At 37.5% G+C, this 18,084-nt stretch overlaps 1 protein-coding gene across 1 annotated transcript in view; it reads left to right on the forward strand.

The window, feature by feature from the left end:
* The window catches only part of ESF1 (ESF1 nucleolar pre-rRNA processing protein), a 39,524-nt gene extending 21,682 nt beyond the window's left edge, over window positions 1-17,842 (forward strand). Inside the window, exons 9-14 of the mRNA XM_025163902.2 lie at window positions 377-538; window positions 4,522-4,643; window positions 9,284-9,377; window positions 11,723-11,790; window positions 14,297-14,440; window positions 16,043-17,842. Of these exons, the coding sequence (XP_025019670.2) occupies window positions 377-538; window positions 4,522-4,643; window positions 9,284-9,377; window positions 11,723-11,790; window positions 14,297-14,440; window positions 16,043-16,330 (878 nt within the window). The 3' untranslated portion in view covers window positions 16,331-17,842. The remainder of the gene's footprint in view (window positions 1-376; window positions 539-4,521; window positions 4,644-9,283; window positions 9,378-11,722; window positions 11,791-14,296; window positions 14,441-16,042) is intronic.
* The last annotated feature ends 242 nt before the right edge of the window (window positions 17,843-18,084 follow it).

An 18,084-nucleotide genomic window follows, 5' to 3' on the forward strand; every position in this document is an offset into this window, starting at 1 on the left:
CAGTATATTTATTGAAGGTATTGCATATAAGAAAATCATCAGTCTATCTTGTCCTGATTTACCCGGAGTTTTTTAATTGAATGTATAAATTAAGTCACTGAGCTTCCCATCAAGTGGAGTTCATGAAAAGTGACTCTAGATAGTATTCGGAACAAACTTTATTTATTTAACATGAAAATCAGGGTGCAGTGCTTAGTTGTAAGATATAAGCTGTGGAGAGAGAAAACTCATGATTCCATCCCCAGCATGTTCTGCAGGTTTGTTTGGAGAAGTCTCCTGTTCTTTGCCTGATCCCGCCCCCCTCCCCCCATATGGCTTAATTTCAATTTTTATATAAATATTTTTAGAAAGATTCTCTCTTCACTTTTATTTAAAGGTGATGATGAAACACATGTAGTGGATGGCAGTAAACCTAAAGAACATTCGAAAGATGATGAAGACCAGATAATGAAATACAGAGAGCTTCTTCAGAGTATTCAGGAAAAAGAAAGGAAGCACCGAGAAACTGATATGGAAATGGAAATTAAATGGGTTCCTGGTAGGTGGCTCTTTCTTTTTTATAGTATTGGTTGTCCATTTCTGATCTCTTCTCCCCACTTAAAAAAGGCTGAATAGCTTAAATTCCATCATTAAAATATATACTGATTGCAGCAATTAAACTAATGATTAGTTAATATTAATTCAAATTATTCTACTGAAAAGTACTTAAATATTTGTTTATGGAGAGATAATATGAGCAAACATAAGGTTTCTTTCCTATTGCATTACATCTATAGTTTTTGTTTGTTTTTCTTGGTTGTAAGGTGAATTTGTCAGCTACGAGCTTGGTTCTACTTGTCTGTAAGTGGCACAGAGATAGTTTGAAAGCGTTGCTGATTTTTTAGTGCTAGCAGAGTCTTTCTGCCACCAGAAAAGTTATGGAGAACAGGTGCATTACTACTCCCAGCTTGTTTTATAAGAGTTTGTCAGCTGTAGAATGGTTATACTCACAAATATAGTGCTTTAGTTGTCTTTCTGAGGATTGTCTCCATGTCAAGTAGCAACATCTGATTACAAGGTCTGTGGAGAATTGCTTTTTCATTTGTTGGAGTGGGAGTCCTTATGGAGAAAGAAAAAAACTAATGGTGCTTGTTTTTTCTCAATGTATTTTCATTTCTTCTGCTCTGTACCCCATGCCTGTCTTTTTATTTTAGGAAAAGATCTGTGTTCCATCTTGCAGTGAAGTACTGCTGCTTAAGTGGAAGCTGATAAATGATTAAAATGTGCTGAAGGTGTGCCCCTCTCTGTTGGTGGAAACGTTTCAATCTTTTTTTTTTTTAAGTAACAAAATTCTATAGACATCTGGGGGGAAAACCTCTTCAGTTCATTATCTACAATGCTTTAATTTTGTGATAGATCTGTAATAAAGTTTGTTGTTCAAAAATAACAAATGAACACGTAGGAAGACAGCGTATCCTACAGCTTCTCACCATTTGCTCTGTTTCTTCTAAACAGTTCTTGGCTTTGCACATTGTGGTTGCCTAGACAATTTGGGAGGTTTGTTTGGCAAATGACTTGTAAGACAATCTAATCTATGGCAGAAGTTCAGTCCCTTTCTGCTTCAGAAAAGGGCATGTTACATCCAAGTCATCCTCTTCCAAATGGAGCAGTTGATTTCATTTTCTGGAAAACTTCTTCAGGTTTTTAGGACTCCTGCTATGGAAAAATATGCTTCAACACCTAACGTTGCCTTTTTAAAATAATACTTTAAGGCCGCCATCAACATAATATGTAAAAAGTCAATTTGTTTTGGTAGTTAATCTCAGTAATCTCTTAATTTGCTAGCCATAACTATTGTTGCTTTCATTACGAAGAGCAGATAGGTTAGGACAGGCTGATTGCATTCCTGCATGCCGGAAAGGAGAAAAAAAGTGCTTGTCCAATATTGTTTTAGCTGCTACCATAAATTGTAATACAGTGGTACCTCGGGATACGAACGCCTCTACTAACGAACTTTTCGGGTTACGACCAGCTCCGGCCGCAAAAATTTACCTTGATGTGCGAACTCCGCCTCGGGGTACGGTCATTTTTCCGCCCTGACACGTGGTCCGCGGCCATTTTTCCCCCCCTGACACGTGGTCTGCAGCCATTTTTCTGCCCCTGATGTGGTCCGCGGCCATTTTCCCGCCGCGCGGCGCCCGGCCATTTTCCTGCTCCGCTGCGCGGCGCCCGGCCGTTTTCCTGCTCCACCGCGTGGCGCCCAGCCGTTTTCCCGCCGCATGGTGCCCGGCCGTTTTCCCGCCCCTGACGCGTGGTCCGCAGGAGCCGGAACAGATTAACGGTAATTACATTGAACCTTGTGGGAAAATTTGCTTCGGGGTGCGACCAAATTCGGAGGGCGGAACGGATTAACCGGATTTACATTGAACCCTATGGGGAAATTTGCGTCGGGTTACGACCAACTCGGGATACGCCCAGAGTCACGGAACTGATTAAGTTCGTATCCCGAGGTACCACTGTACTGTGTCATGTTACAAACACATGGTATTATAGAATCCTATTCCTGGGATGGAAAAACCACTAGGACAGAAGCATAGGACCTTCCTCCTTTTGCCTGTTCAGGTTAACTTTAAAGAACAGCTTATTTTTTTCAGAACACAGCTGCAGCAGAGAAGATTTTTGCAGAGTCTCATTAAAGTTTTAAACAATCATACTTGTTCTTAAACTAAATCTGAGAAATGAAAGCCACAGTTGTTTGTGCATCCATATATTTGCTGTTGCACTTCCATTGTCAAGCCAGACTTATTAGCTATCCTGGTTTGGATCCCAATTGCAAGTTATACTTTCTTAGTTCAGATACTGAGGTAAGCAATGATTTATACGAAATAAATCACTGTACTGGAATATATTGGGAGAAGAAAGAGGTCACATAACAATTCCTATAAAAGACAGCTTTCCAATTCAAACAAATGAATGAAAAAGATAATTAGACTATTTCATACTTTTATTTAGCCATTTTACAGTGATTTGTTGAAACTGGTTTCTTGCCATTTTTTTGACATTCGAGCTCTTATTCAAGCTTTGAATCTTGAATTTCCTCTTATATGAGAAGCTGTCTTTTTCTAACTTCTCAGATGCCCTTCTGTACCCAAAGTAGTTGAAAAGGTATAACCAAAGGTATAATAAATAAGTCATAATATGGATATGTCCTGATTTCAAAGGAGTAGGCATTATGGTTTAAAAAAAAAAAAATCCGTACACACCCATGCATGTGAAACAAAATCTTGGTCTTCCCTATTCTGATATTTCATCAGCTAGTTCTAATTCATTTCAGGTTTGTTTTGTAGCTTCTGGGGATGTTGACTGTAGTATTTTATAATATATATTACTCTGTTAATAATAAACTCAGTTCCTTAGTACAATATTGTTTATTCACTCACTGACCAGCAAAATTTAGAAATATAACACACCAAAGTAAAATCAAATGGGTGAGATAAAATACTAACATAGTAAGGGATCTTTATAATAAAAGTGTAACACATGCTACTATAATAGTATGTTAATTAACTGTGCAAGTATAAATCTAAAATATTACCAACTATGAAGTAAAAATACATATCACCTAAAACAAGATTAACTAATAAATAATAAACCTGGAATGATGAATAAAACAGAAGTGGTTATTCCTGTGACCAGTTAAGCCTTATTTTCATGATCAGTTCTTTAAATTATGCCTAGAAATTTGAAGGGTTTAAGGTAGATGGTGAAACACTCATTTTCTGGCAAATCAGTCAGAAAGGAGATTACCATCTTCTGAACTATCTAAAACTTTCTAGTAGTTTTTCAGGGTAGTCCCAAGTACAAGCCACTAGATCTGACCTTGATAGAAACTCTATGAATGAAATTTTCTAGATTTTGAACCAGGAGGAAGAAAAAAATGCAGCATTTCCTCCTGATGCTCTTTTTTCCCATGGGTTCACCTGAATTCCTGCTGAATTCAGCTGCAAGATAAAGAAGTACATCAAAACCTTTAATGGGATACAAGAGAAGACTGAATGCCATTATCTCAAACATGACAAGGCTGCATTTTCTTTGCTTCGGTTCTTCTTTAAATACATCTGCTGGCCTGTTTTCATGCCATTGTTGCCAACAATATATAGATAACAAGACTAGAAAGAGGGTGACTGTGTACACTGATTCCTATTTACATATGGGAAACCCCAATCTTTCCTAAAGTCTTCAAACACAGATTTGGATGGACAGGTAAATAGTATGGAATCCAATATAATATTACAGGGAATGGCTGAAAAGGACCAGGAAGTACTGTCCACTAATTTCTCTGGCTTGCTGGATAAGAGCTGGGTTCTTTGAGTCCAACTTAGCAAGTGCCAGTCAGATCCCTCAGAACAAGGCCAAATGGATGTTTTCTCATCTGTTACTGGAGCCATGGCTTCACACTGGTGCAATATACTACCCCATTCCAATTTTAAAATCCTGGTTTGGTTTAAAGAGCTTCTGCATGTGTTTTCTCATTGGCTGCAGGTCTGAAAGAAAGTGCTGAAGAGATGGTAAGAAACAAGCTAGAAGGCAAGGATAAACTGACTCCCTGGGAGCAATTTCTAGAAAAGAAGAAAGAGAAAAGGAAAATGAAGAAAAAGCAAAAGGTAATTTATGGCTTTAATTAAGTAGTTTTAAAGGGTTCTGTCTTTCGAAAACCCTGTCCCAGCTGGCTCAGACTCTGAAGAACCTGTACTTATTCTAGCACACACAAACCTTTTATGTAGGATCCTTATGCTGGGACTCATTTCAAACCAGGCTTATTGGGAGGTGGGACCATTTGTCAGAACATTCCTAATATAATCCAGTGATTGCACACTGCAAGGGAACCACATGGTTATTGATGCTAACTATCCCTCAGGGAGTTTCATTTATTTATTGCTAATATATATATGTCTCACCTTCAGACAAAAAAGAAAACCATGGATGATTTGCAGCATTCTATTTTTATATAAAAAAAGAAATACATAATAACAGCTTCAGTTGATAAAAGTGACCAAAACTCCAATGTTTAGGTATATAAACTGTTCTAAACGAGAGCTGGGTTTTATTTGGTGAGGGCTACATTCTTTCATGGATGTTCTTTTGACTGTGTTGAAGCAAGCAATGGTTGAAACCACAGTTCAAAGTAGATAGAGATAACCATTGTTTCTCTGGCACACATTCTTGCTATGACACCTCTTTTGTTCTTTCAGTGACACTCTCACCTTTCTCTTTCTCTCTCTCAAATTTCAGAAAAGAGACATTTTACTAATCTCTTGCATAAGAGATTTGAAAGTAGTCCAAGGGATGCAGGTTTTAGAACTTGGAAATGAAAGTTCTTTGCCTGGAATTGAAAAGATAGCAATGTGAGTGTGAGATGATCCTCTCTAAAAAGAACATTCCATTAGCAGGGTGTTGCTGTGAGGAGCTATGTTTCCCCAGTTGCCACTTGTCAGGCAGTGGGATGTTTGAGAAGTGCCTCCAAATGACTTTAGTAGTCAGGCTGGTTGATATGGAATGCTTTCTTCAATCAACCCCTTGATGTTTCTAAGGAATTTTGATCTCCTTGAAAGTTAATTTGAAAGCCCACACTTTTCTTGATGCTTAAACTGCATTTACAGAAAGTGTAAGAGTAGGCAAATGATTGATCATCAAGAAGTCAAAACAGTGTTTTCCTTTGCCTTTGGTAACCTTGTGAATGAAAGATAAGTTATCATTAAAAGAAAAATAAATGTATTAGCTCTCGAGAAAAAGCCCCTTTGATCCTGTATCCTTGATAAGTTCTCCATTCCTAAAGGGAATGTTCATTACTGTTGTTGAAAAGCCATCTTGTTTGAGCTGCCAAGACTTGGATAAAAATTATGTCTTTTTTTTTAAATCTTAAGCAATGAACAGATTTTGCCTGCTGATTTTTTTACTTTTTAACACTGGAAAGATCTTCAAAGAAATACACATTTTGGGATTCTACTAGCAAACTGATGTCAGAGTCTCCACCATTAGGTTTTCTCATGGAGAAGTCAAAAGTAGACGTTCCAGATATCTCTTTATTTTAAGATTAACCTTCTACTCTGAGGATGTGTTAATTCCATATGGATTTCTTTCTTCAGAATGTGCCAGCCAAAAAATGTTATATACTATAAACTGAGTTTCAGAGTGCACTTGGAAAAGTTGATCAAGAATGTTTATAAGAATATTAGATAACCATCTCTTTGAAGATACAGCTTTTGAATTTGTGCTCATGATTATTATGATCTTGAGTTATTTATACAATCTCTTTAATAAAGAAAGTGGGCTGTATATTTTATTATTTTGTGAAGCTAGCTGCATGCACAAGACTCCATCCCAGGGTACATATTCAACATCTCAGACATAGAATTTACATCTTCATGAGAGAGAAGAGCATGTTCTGTCCATGTACAGAGTCAGATTTCTCCCAACCTCACCCTTTCAGCTGAAGAAATAAAAGTTTTAATCCTTTTAGATCAAAAGTAAAAGCTGAGTAGTGGGGCCAGGAAAAAAGGGGAAACTAACTCTGTTCTTCTGAGCCCCTGATTAAAGATTGGAATCTACAAGAAGCTGAAAGAGTCCAGGAAAGCAAGAGAAGAATTTTTGCTTCAGAAATTCACCTACCTCTAAGGAATAAACAAACAAGTCTAGCCAGAAAATTGCATAAGAATTTTGATGTTTTATTTTTCTATGTGGTATTAGTTAAGCCTTATAATTTCTTATGTTTGTTTCTCTATACAGGTAGGTAATTCTGTGTAACCTCACTCTTTTATTCCTACCTCATGCTGTGTAGCAGACAGGTTCCATCATGTGGTCAGCCTAGAACATTGCATGTGTTTTTGAAAATTTCTTCTGGAAGTAAATGGGGTTTCATGTGCCATGTCTTTTCTTTTTAAAGTTTGATGTTGTTTATCTCTTGTGAGATTGATCTGAGTCCCAAAAGAGGGAGGGAAGGGCTGTGAAATCCCTAGTCACACACCGTTATGCTATAAGGCATTATAAATTCACCCTCCTCCCCCCACCCCATTTTTACATTTTAATAGCCAGAAAAATCAGCACAGGTTGTAAGAGCTCTATGTCTCACACATATGCCAGGTGAGGTGTTTCCTAGAAGATAGGTAGTGACAGCAGGAACTACCAAGCTGCTACAAGGTAAGAAATGGGGTCAGATTCTGAAGATGCCGAGGGCTTCTGGGAGAGAGGTTTCAGACCTCCAGTCTTCCATCCTATAGATTCAGCCATACTGTTTCACATTTTTAAGGGCTATTTATTGGCTTCTCCATATTAATAACCTATTTTTCCTCCAGATAAGCTCTGGACCTTGTAGATGGGTCTGTGTCATTTTATCTTCATAGCACCCCCGAGAATTACACTAAAATAAGAAATAGTGATTTGCTTGAAGCCACTTAGTAAACATTAAGTCAAATATTGATTTCAATATTGTTCTGAGTTTCTTTAATCCAAATTTGAGATATAGTCATTACACTCTCCCACATGATCACTTTGTGATTTTCAAGCATAATCTGAAGCTTAATCAGTGTTTCCAACTATCCTTTTAAGCATCTATCCTAGCTACTGCTTCAAGGCACCTGTAGTTGATACAGTCCCTAGTTTTTAGGAAACGTTTTCCTCTCCCCGCCAAGATAGAACTTCTTCTTTCCAATCTAAAATTGGGAACTCTGAGAAGGAGTGGTGACGTTACGAACAAATGGTAAGACAGAAAATATTCATACAAATATCCCTGTCTCTTGTTTACCACAGTTTCCATTCACTAGAGTATGGGGAATGAATTTTAATATTGTAGATTCTCTTACCATTCTTGACTAGAGAGTTTATAAGCCATCAAAATGTAGAAGGACTAAACAATCCAATGATAATTTCTTGTCCTTCATAAACAAGAGTCTTTTAAGCAAGGTACTTGTTCTCGATTGATTTCTAGATGAATTCATAGCATGCCATAAGTTCTGTTGTTCCCCAACTCTGCAAGCCTCCTGTAAGCTGGTCTGTTTCCCAGATTTCACATTGGTTCATCAAAATGGTATGATGAAAAACTTATTTTGTTGCGTGAAGCCAAGTGAAACCTAGTTTAATAGTTAATAGAGGTAGGCAATGTGATTCCCTTCAGAAGTTTTAGACCAATTATCTTGAACTCCAGTGTGGCCAGTTCTAATGAATTGTACCCCCAAGATGTTTGCAAGGCATCAGATTCCTTACCCATGGACTCTTAGACCAGGATTGTATTTTACTCAGACATGAAGTTAATTGCACAGTGTTCAGCTACCATAGACCTGTCTTACTGAATTGTTGTAAATGTTGAATGGGGTGGCAGTTCTTCAAGAAGATATAGAATTTAAACATAATAAAAACAGAAGTGTCCCTGCGTAATGTCTTGGTATGTTACAGAACTTTGGGATTATCCTTGGGCTTTGAAGCCAATTTTTTTAATACATTAAAAAATCCCAAAGAACATTGAGAAATTAAATACACAAATTTGGCCTATGGAACCTCTTGATCCTTGAAAACCACTGAATTGCCAACAGTCTAATAAAAATGGACAAAATGTATTACACGTTCTCCACCAAAGGAAATGGCTGTATTCACTTTTTTTTTTGCATCGCATCATATATAAACACTTTGGTTCAGAAGTGATTGAATTCTGTTCAGTTTTCTATATTTTATTTATTATTTATTTTATTTATTTATTAAATTCATATGCTGCCCATCTCCTCCAGAGGGTGACTCTGGAGAGCTCACAATTAAAATCAAACATTAAGAACAGTAAAAATAAATATCCATATTAAATTGCCTAAAAAATAATACTATATAAAAAGACTATATACATAAAAAGACTATATAATTCAAGATGATGAGGGGGGCAGAATCAATACCCTACCAGCCAATTCCAAAAATGCGTGTCCCCATCAGGCCCCCAGGCTATCTGGCATAGCCAAGATTTCACACTCTTCCTGAAGGCCATATAGGGCAGTTCTGCATCATTTTGCTCTAGCAATTCAACTTTTACCATGCATTTCCTTATAAAGCACTTCTTAAGAGGTTCTCAGGAAGTCTATATTGATGCCTCTAGTCCTTAGTTTTGTTAATTTCAGTGAAAGCAATTGTTTCAGATCATTTTCTTCCTGTGTGACAGGTTTGTGTCTTGGGATTACTTCTTGAAACTTGTTTTAGACAGCTTTATGCTTGGTATATTTAATTGTATTACTAGTATTTAATAGTGAAAATGCAATGTATTTTGTTTCAGGCTGCCGCCGTTAAGGAAATGCTGACTGAAGACGAATGCCCATCTGATGTTGATTTGAATGACCTATATTTTGCTGAGGAACTTGGGAAAGCAGGTTAGATGTCAGTTTTGCTGTCCTGCATTCTGAAAGATGATACAGTCCATGTCACATACTTGATCCAAGAAGCTCTGACGAAAACAGTCACTCAGTGCTCTTTTAGCTACTTTGTATCTGTTATATGTGTAAAAAAGGTCTGTTTAATCATTCTTTGCTAAGTAAAAGCAGGAATGAGAACAGAAAAACAAATGGGCCATTTTTGCAATGGAAGCTGAAATAGCAGACTTTTCTAGTTTTGTGTATTGCTACTGTTGCCATTGATATGAAATTGCTGGGGTGGAGTGGGCAGATTGATTGATTGATTGATTGATTGATTGATTGATTGATTGATTGGGCAAATTTATATAGCCACCCATCTCACCCAAAGCGAGTCTGGGCGGCATACAACAATCAAATAAAAACAAATATAAAGACAAAATGAAAAATATAAAAAACACATTAATAAATATCATAAAAACCAAGATACAAACCACAGGGGAGGGAGAATAAAAATTGCCCCCTCAGCAGTGGAGCCATCTAAGCAGGTCTACGGTTCCCTGGGAGCCCCAGGCCTGATCACATAATCAGGTCTTGAGGGCCTTCCAGAATAACAAAAGGGATGGTGCTAATCTAATCTCCGGAAGAAAGGTATTCCATAAGGCGGGTGCCATAGCAGAGAAGGTGCGTCTCCTGGGACCCACCTTAACTTAATTAGTAAGTTATAACAAATCAGGATAGAAAAAAATCTCAAGTGAAATGTGATCATATTCCAGAAATACTTTATAGTACAGTGACAGAGCAAATTCAACCCTTAACTGCAAAACGATGCCCAATCGGTGTTGATGAAACTCTTAATAGAATTTAAAAGGTGTAGCCAGCAAGGTTCTTTACTCTTTGGGAATGGTATCCTTCTATTTTATCTTCTGGAAGCTGCTTTCAAACTGGATCCTGATTTCAAAAGTAATTTGCCTTGCCAGGAAATTGCTTGCTATATAAAATAATGCCAACATATATACATTAGAGAAATTGTGCAGCTCTCTAAATTGTGCTGTTTTTATGTTTTTAAATATTGAAACCTACCTAGTAAGCAATGTCGGTAGATCCTGTGTTTGTTTATTTGTAGCCCAGAATGGACTCTGGGTGGGATACAGCAAAATGAGAACAGGGCACCAAATATGTGTGTGTGCGTGTGTGCGTGTAGTAAAATCAGCAACAGAAATCTAATACATTATAGGTACCATTCAGTTAAACTATTCTAAATGGTGAAATGCCCACTGGAATAACACTGCTTTGGCTGGTTTTAGAAACATCTTTAGAGTAGGGTCTGTCCATATCTCCAGGGAGATAATGTTCCATGAAATGCAGACCACCACTAGGAATGTCTCTCTTCTGGCCCACACCCAACAAACCTGGTGAAAGAGAGGTACCTGCAACAGACCCTTTTCAAATGACCAGACTAGATGGGGCAGATCTGATTTTGGAAGGTGTTGCCTGATGTATGGCAGTGTATTCATGATGTGTACCACAAAGGGCTTTAAAGGTGAAAAATGGTACTTTGAATTGGGCCTGGAAGCCAATGGGCAACCAATGATTTCAGAATAAGTAGGCTTATAAATCAGAGCTTACAGAAACTAAACAGGAAGGAAAGGAGTCAGATTGTTTTGCATAGTTGATACATTTGGCTTTCTAGCATACCAAAAAAAAGACTGCAAGATGATGAATTTATAATTTTTTAGCCTTGGAAACCAAGCTTCTATATATTGGAGTATTGTGGTTTGCTTATTTCAAACACTTTTCATATAGCTTTGATACAAGAACAAGCGTCTTGAACAAATTACTTACAGAGATTTCCTATGCGCTTGCCAAGAGAGAAAGGAAAAAAGAACAGCTTTTACATAATGTTTACTGCTCATGATGTTATATTTGCCTATTGTACTTCCTGAAACATGGTTTGAGATTTTTTCTTGAGTATGTCTAGCGCATACCTAGTGCGCTCTCTTTCTGTCTCTCTCTCTGTCTCTGTCTCTCTCTCTCCAAAATACTTTTCTTTTAGCAGTAGAACCTTTGTGAGATCTATATTTGTGTACGTGAAGAATCTCAGAAATAAAAATGTGCTATTTTGATAAATTTTATTCATTTAAAATATTTTTGGCCTCCCTTTATAGCAGGAGTCCTTTGCTTTGAGGAAAATATTCTCTGACTAAACTTTTTTTCCATGAAGATGAAGATGTTTTGATTTATATTTTCCTCAGATAAATGTTGTTATGTTTTTAAAGATGACATTTCAGAAAGTTTTCTATTGTTTTTGGAGACCATTACTTATGCGTGTTTTAATAATTAGGTTTATTTCTGCTTATTATCAGGTTTGAATAAAACATTAAAGAAAAGAGAAGTTGTTAAAGAAAAGGAAGGTGATGCTGAAAAGCAAAAGGTAGGAGTCACTTTGAAGAAATATTGAAGTTATATATAGGAATGAGTACTTTTAACAGTACTTGTGCTATCTGGAATGGACGGAACTGGCATTTTGTTCATAAGATGCCCTTGCCTCAAATGTGAAGACCAACAATCACATCCTCAAGGCTGAAAATAGCAGTGAGGCCATCCATACTCTTTGACACACATGATCACTTTCAGGAATTAACCAAATTGTTTCTTTTTTAAAAATGGCACTTATATCTTTGTCTCAAATTCAGAAATCTCAGAGTGTCTCATGTGGGTGTTTCCCATCCAGACAGTGACAAGGTTGGTACAGATGTTGGCTTTAGCAGTCCTAAAGGATTAGCTGTTCCCTGCTGAAGCCTCACTTCTGGAGAATGCCAGAGATGGGGAAAGCTGAGCAAGCGAGCCTAAAGTATCCCAGTGTCCAACCATGACGTGTTTTCATTTTCACCATTGCCATTTGATCCCATTGGTCCATCAGCAGAGGAAGGATCAAATGAAAAGGAATGGTTGGGGAGAGGAGCTGCTTGAAATCTCTTAAGAGAGAAACGGAGATTCTTCTCTCTTTCCTGCTGTCCTGATCCATGTCTAAACAATAGGGGAGAGGAGGCAGATGCCAACCCAAAGCCCTGTTTTTTAAAACTGAACTCTGTTTTTACTGCAAAAGTTCTTTGAGAAAAATCAGTGTGTAAACTACTAGTACACATTACAATTCACACTACTTTATCTGTGTATTTATTAATTTATGCATGTGATTACTTGGCTTTGTGTTGATAAGATGAATGATGTGCTGCACATCATCTTCAGAAGAGTAATATGTGTTAATATCACTTACCCACTGTGCTTTACAGTTGGTGAAACAAAAAGCAGCTTACGTTGTATGAAACAAAAATGATCCCTAATTAAAATGACTATTAATGGAAATTAGTGGCTGCGGAATCCTAATACTAAAAGAGAATTTATTCCTTACTCCTTAAAAAAGAAACAAGATTGAAGTCTCATTGGAAGAACGGATCTCACTTTGTGCAATGATCCTCTTGTATTAGCCAGTATAACAAGGCTTGTTGACAATAAATAATAGGACGGCTTTTTTCAGAAACTCAGCTTCCTTCCTTCTCATTTCCGAAATGTCAATACTTGCAACATGTTTCAAGGATTTGCCATATAGTCTGAATCAATTTAAACATCACCAGCATCCGTGTGAAAGGCAATGGAAAAATATTTCCACATAATGTCATGATGTTGCACATGTTTGGAACAATATACAGCAGCTTCAAAATGTCTGTTATTTGTGATCATGTTTTAGCTGTTTCCAGATGTTGACTGTCATGTTAAGGTAATGGTGAAGTCTGAGTTGAGCTTGACTCCTGGTGATTTGAGGAAAAAATCCGTATCATTTTCTTGCAGCACTATGGAAGTGGTTTGCAATTGTCTTTTTCCAGAGTGTTTTTTTTTTTTCCAAGAACCCAGTGTAGTTTGAAATCCTAGAGTTTCCTGGTGGCCTAACATCGAAACAATAATAAATCCTTGGTTAGCTGTTTAGGACCAGCCAAGGTTTGCTAGATTCTCTGTGTCCACCAATTAGATTACAGCATTTTTGTTTTCTTTTTTAAGTAGGGTATATTTTTCATTCTTCAAAAAGGTGATTATCTGAAATAGGAATATTCTGCCTTTGGAATATTTTAAATGTATCTAACAAGCACATTTGGATCTACTGTGTGCAAATGTTTTGATTTGTCGATATGTGGGCCTAGATATATGCCATTTTCAAATTGCTAAAAAAAGATTAGCTACTTGTTTTTCCTGTTAAAGTCGTACAAATTAATAAGACCTTGCTTACTGACTGATAGAAGGAAATTAGCCTAAAATACAGTATGGAAAAATAGATGGTTTCAATTGTTAAAATTCCAGTAGTATAACTGTTGCCAAGAATTCTTCCACATCTCTGGCAAGTATTCAGGTTGGGAATGGCTTCTTCAGAGTAGGAGCTTATATCCCACTGATAACACTAAAATATTGTGTTCAAATGTGTGCAAGTACTCACAGTCCTCTTGCATGCTGCGCCATATGTTTGAATCTATATATTTGGGGAATATGACACCAACTATTAAAATTCAGGCAGTCTTGGAGCATACAATGAGAATATGTTGTTAGATTCTTCGTGTGGTCAGTATTTGAGACTCTGCTTAGAAGTTTAAGACATGCTAAACTTTTCAAAGAAAGGATGGGTTAAAAGCGTAACAGATAAATCAAAGAGATTAGAATTCTTAATCTAGTCTTATTGCAGTGAGGGTGATGCTCTTAATTGCTTTTTCTTTCCTTTTATAATAAAGTGCTCTTATCCTTGCCAATAAAAATGTTTTGTAAACAGATCAGCAATTATGGTTGTTCCCATCATGCATTAGCAGCTCAGTCTTTAGCTGAGAGATAGAAACATCTGGAATCCATATTATCTGAAGTGTGGTACAAACAGAGCCAATCTGTTCTGATTATAATAGGCTGAAATGGCTCTGCTGCTAATGGAGGAGGAGGATGAAAGGAGACACTTCAATTATGACAAGATAGTAGAACAGCAGAACCTGAGCAAAAAGAGAAAAAAGCTACTAATGAAAAAGAAGGAACTGCTGATGGATGACTTCCAGGTAACACTATGGGCTTCCCTTTTCTGAAATGTAATAAATGTGGATAATTTTGAATTAATGTAGACTAATAGCCACATGACCATAAACATGAAAATATATTTTACTATTATCATTCCTATTGTTTTGATAAATTGCCACATTCCACTTACACCCCAAGTAATCTTTTACTCCTGTAATCTTAGTTTGGCATAATATGAAGGAAAGGTAAAACACTCTTCTTTTGCCCTTGTTTTTTGATGAATATATATCATGCTGTAGAATACAGATAAGTGGGATAAAGAGAGGATGGCGATGGTGATGATGATGATGATGATGATATTTTTATCCCACCTTTTTTATATATAACTCAAGGCAGCAAACACTCCTAATACTCCCGCCTCCTATTTTCCCCACAACAACAGGCCTATGAGGTGAGTTGGGCTGAGAGAGAATGACTGGCCCAAAGTCACCCAGCCGGCTTTCATGCCTAAGGGAAGCCTAGAACTTACCGTCTCCTGGTTTCCATAGTACCAATCTTATTCATTTAAGAAAGAGTTGCCTTGCATTTTCTACCTGAAAATGTATTTTTGAAAGAACTTACTGTCTCTTGGTTTCCATAGTACCAATCTTATTCATTTAAGAAAGAGTTGCCTTGCATTTTCTACCTGAAAATGTATTTTTGAAAAATATTTTCATCACCCGTTTAAGGTTGTCTCACATAAGTAGTTTCCAACAATATGGCATGGAAAATAGATCCGTTGGCTTATGCATGTCACCTGGGTCTTTATAAAAAAAAGATGAGAGAAATTGAAGCATACATCATTTTTTTGGCATACGACGTATACTAGTATTTGAGGAAGGTTTGCTGCTTGATACGGTAGTGAATAGTTCTGCTGGTATCTGGGAAAAAAGAGGAATACAGGTGATATATGGACTGAATCCTAGAGTTTATAGAACATGGCTTCCCTGCCTTTTCTTAGACCATTTTTGATCAACTCTTGGTCTATGAAATAGGGGAATACAGATTGATTGAAAAAGCTGCTCTTCGTGTGTTCCCAGGAGAGCAACATGGGCTTGGTTTCTCTGTTGTTCTTGTGTAAGAAAACCCAGAAGAAACAGTAAGAAGGTAAAAAGAGGGCATAATGCTTTGTAAGAGCAATATGATTCTCAGGGCAAAGGGGAGACAAATTGCAAATTGCAAGATTCTTCCGGACAGACCTGTATTTTGCTGGTCTATAATGATTTGATTCCTGGTCTATACTGTAATTTGTCTGTGTTTAAAAAAAAATGTGAAGCATTATGTACAAAATGCAGCCTAGACAAGTAACATTTGGTAAAATCCATATGTTAATTGCATTTTGTAGATAACAGTGGGTGCCTTTTTTTCCTATATGGATGGTATTTGCATGTAGGGTAAGACATGCTCCAACATATTTAGCATATTGTAAGATATATGATCTCTCTGCAGATTTTCAGTCTGTGTATTTAACATGCCTGAGAACTGCTCTCAGTTTGAAGGCCGTTGTATGTCCTCTTAAGCAACATCTATCTCACATGATATGGTTACAATTTTCTCCTTATTTTTCCTTTGGCAAGTAAAATTTCCATTATTGCTGTTCCCAGGTAAATGTTGCTGATGCCAGATTTCAAGCCATGTATACTTCCCATTTGTTTAATTTGGATCCTTCTGATCCAAACTTTAAGAAAACAAAAGCAGTGCAAAAGATTTTGGAGGAGAAAGCTCGCCGAAGGCAGCAGGGGTCAACTGAGGCAAAGGGAGAACAGGACATTATGGCAGAGAAGAAACCTGTTGCCGAAAAATCTCTAGATCCTTCATTGTCAATGCTAGTCAAATCTGTCAAGAATAAAACAGAACAATTTCAAGCAAGGAAGAAACAGAAAGTTAAGTAAGTTGACTGAAGAGTTTGAAGATGAAGTGGACTTTCAAAGAAATCAAAAATTCTTCCAATTCGAGCTTAAATGCTTATAAAAATCTTGCCAGAGGAATTGCAAATGAAGCTATTCTAAAAGCAAATGTAACTTATTTTGGTTATATTAAAAAGTGAGGTTGTTTTCCTTGTTATAACTTGAGCTGGGATTGGCTCTTGAGCATTTTTAAATGGGGAAAATATTTTGGATATCTGCAATCATATTAATAAAATCTATTAAATGGAAAACATGTGACTTATTACTGTGACTAGCATTGAATAATAACACATTGCTTAAAGTCATGCGATACTTCAAAGATGTATTGCACTGTTGAAGATTGTTCTAGTTTTTTGAATGTCACAGCAGTTCTTTGGTTCACACAAAAAATTAGAAGTTAAGAATCTGATAAGCTATAGACATTCCTGAATTGCTCTACAATTCAGGTCTTTGGTTAATCATTAATACACAGATTATACCTGCAGAATATATTCTGTTGTAATTTTACAGGACTTGGTGAATGGCTCACAATGCAAACTGGAACCAGTGTTCTCCCAGATTTAGATAGTTCTGTATTTCCTTTCTGGGAATTGCTAGATGCACGTCTGCACTAGAAGACCTGATTGTCTTAATTGGTTACTCAGTCCAATAATAGGACTGAATTTATGAAACAGGCTTGACAGCCAAGCAAAAAGTACAAGCAATGCCATCCTCTGACTATTTTTGGAACAAATTGGGGGAAGCTGCTATTTCCAGGTCTTTGTGGAATAGGTTGCTCTCCGTACTGGTTTGAATATTCTCTCTTCCCTTCTTATCCCCAAACCCCATAACTGGGGAGTGTTGTTGTAAGGAGGGCATACTTACTACACAGCTAAACAAAACTTCTCTAGGAAGTTTTTACAAGGTCTATCCTCAACGCTATCCTCAAACTCTTACGTTTAAAAGGAGGACATTATGCCCCCGCCGCAATTAAACTTTTCCAGGCGAAATCGCTTGCCCAGATGTTGTATGGGACACACCTTGGACCCTCATCCGCCTCCTTACCCCTGGAGAGAGTCCAGTCCAAATTTTAAGAGCAATCCTACAGTTGCCTCGCTGTGTGTCAAATGCCTGCTTGCGCCTGGAGACTGGCCTTTTAAAGGTTGAATCAAGAATCTGTCATCTTTAAATCTATGGCTAAAACTTAACCTTTTCCCTCAAGGCCTTGCTCCATTAATTCTCCAAGATAAATTTGTTTCTTCATGGACCAAGGCTGTCGAGTGTAATCTTGCAAGGCTAGGTGTCACCCCGCCTTTGTTACTTCAGCTGGGCTTTGACAAGGCAAAACTGAACCTGAGACGAAGGGTGGAAGACATGAAGAGGCAAGCTGATCTAGAAAAAGTTCCATCGTTTATGGCCCCAGAATCCACTAGATATACTGTAGCTGCTGCCAGATATCTCAGGCAGCTAGAGGTAGTGAACTACCGAAGGGCCTTTTCACTTGCCCGATGTCATGTTCTCCCTGTGAGATTTGCCCCGTTCGACAGAGAAACTCTCGTGACACGTGTGGTTCACAAAGAAGGTTTACTCATGCGTAACGTAGTAGTCACAAGCAAAGCCAGGACTGGCTTGGTACAATTGCATCACTTGTTATATTCCCCCCTTCCCGCGCTTTTTCCCGCCTCGTGATCGCGTTGCGGCTGTGGGCTATTAGGCCCCCCAATGTCCCCCCTGATCGTTCATGATGGCAGGGTCGGTCA

The sequence above is a fragment of the Python bivittatus genome, unplaced genomic scaffold (assembly GCF_059951505.1).
Source record: "Python bivittatus isolate LINGU-HERP-01145 unplaced genomic scaffold, Pbiv_v1 ctg000020_np1212, whole genome shotgun sequence".
Classification (NCBI taxonomy): domain Eukaryota; kingdom Metazoa; phylum Chordata; class Lepidosauria; order Squamata; family Pythonidae; genus Python; species Python bivittatus.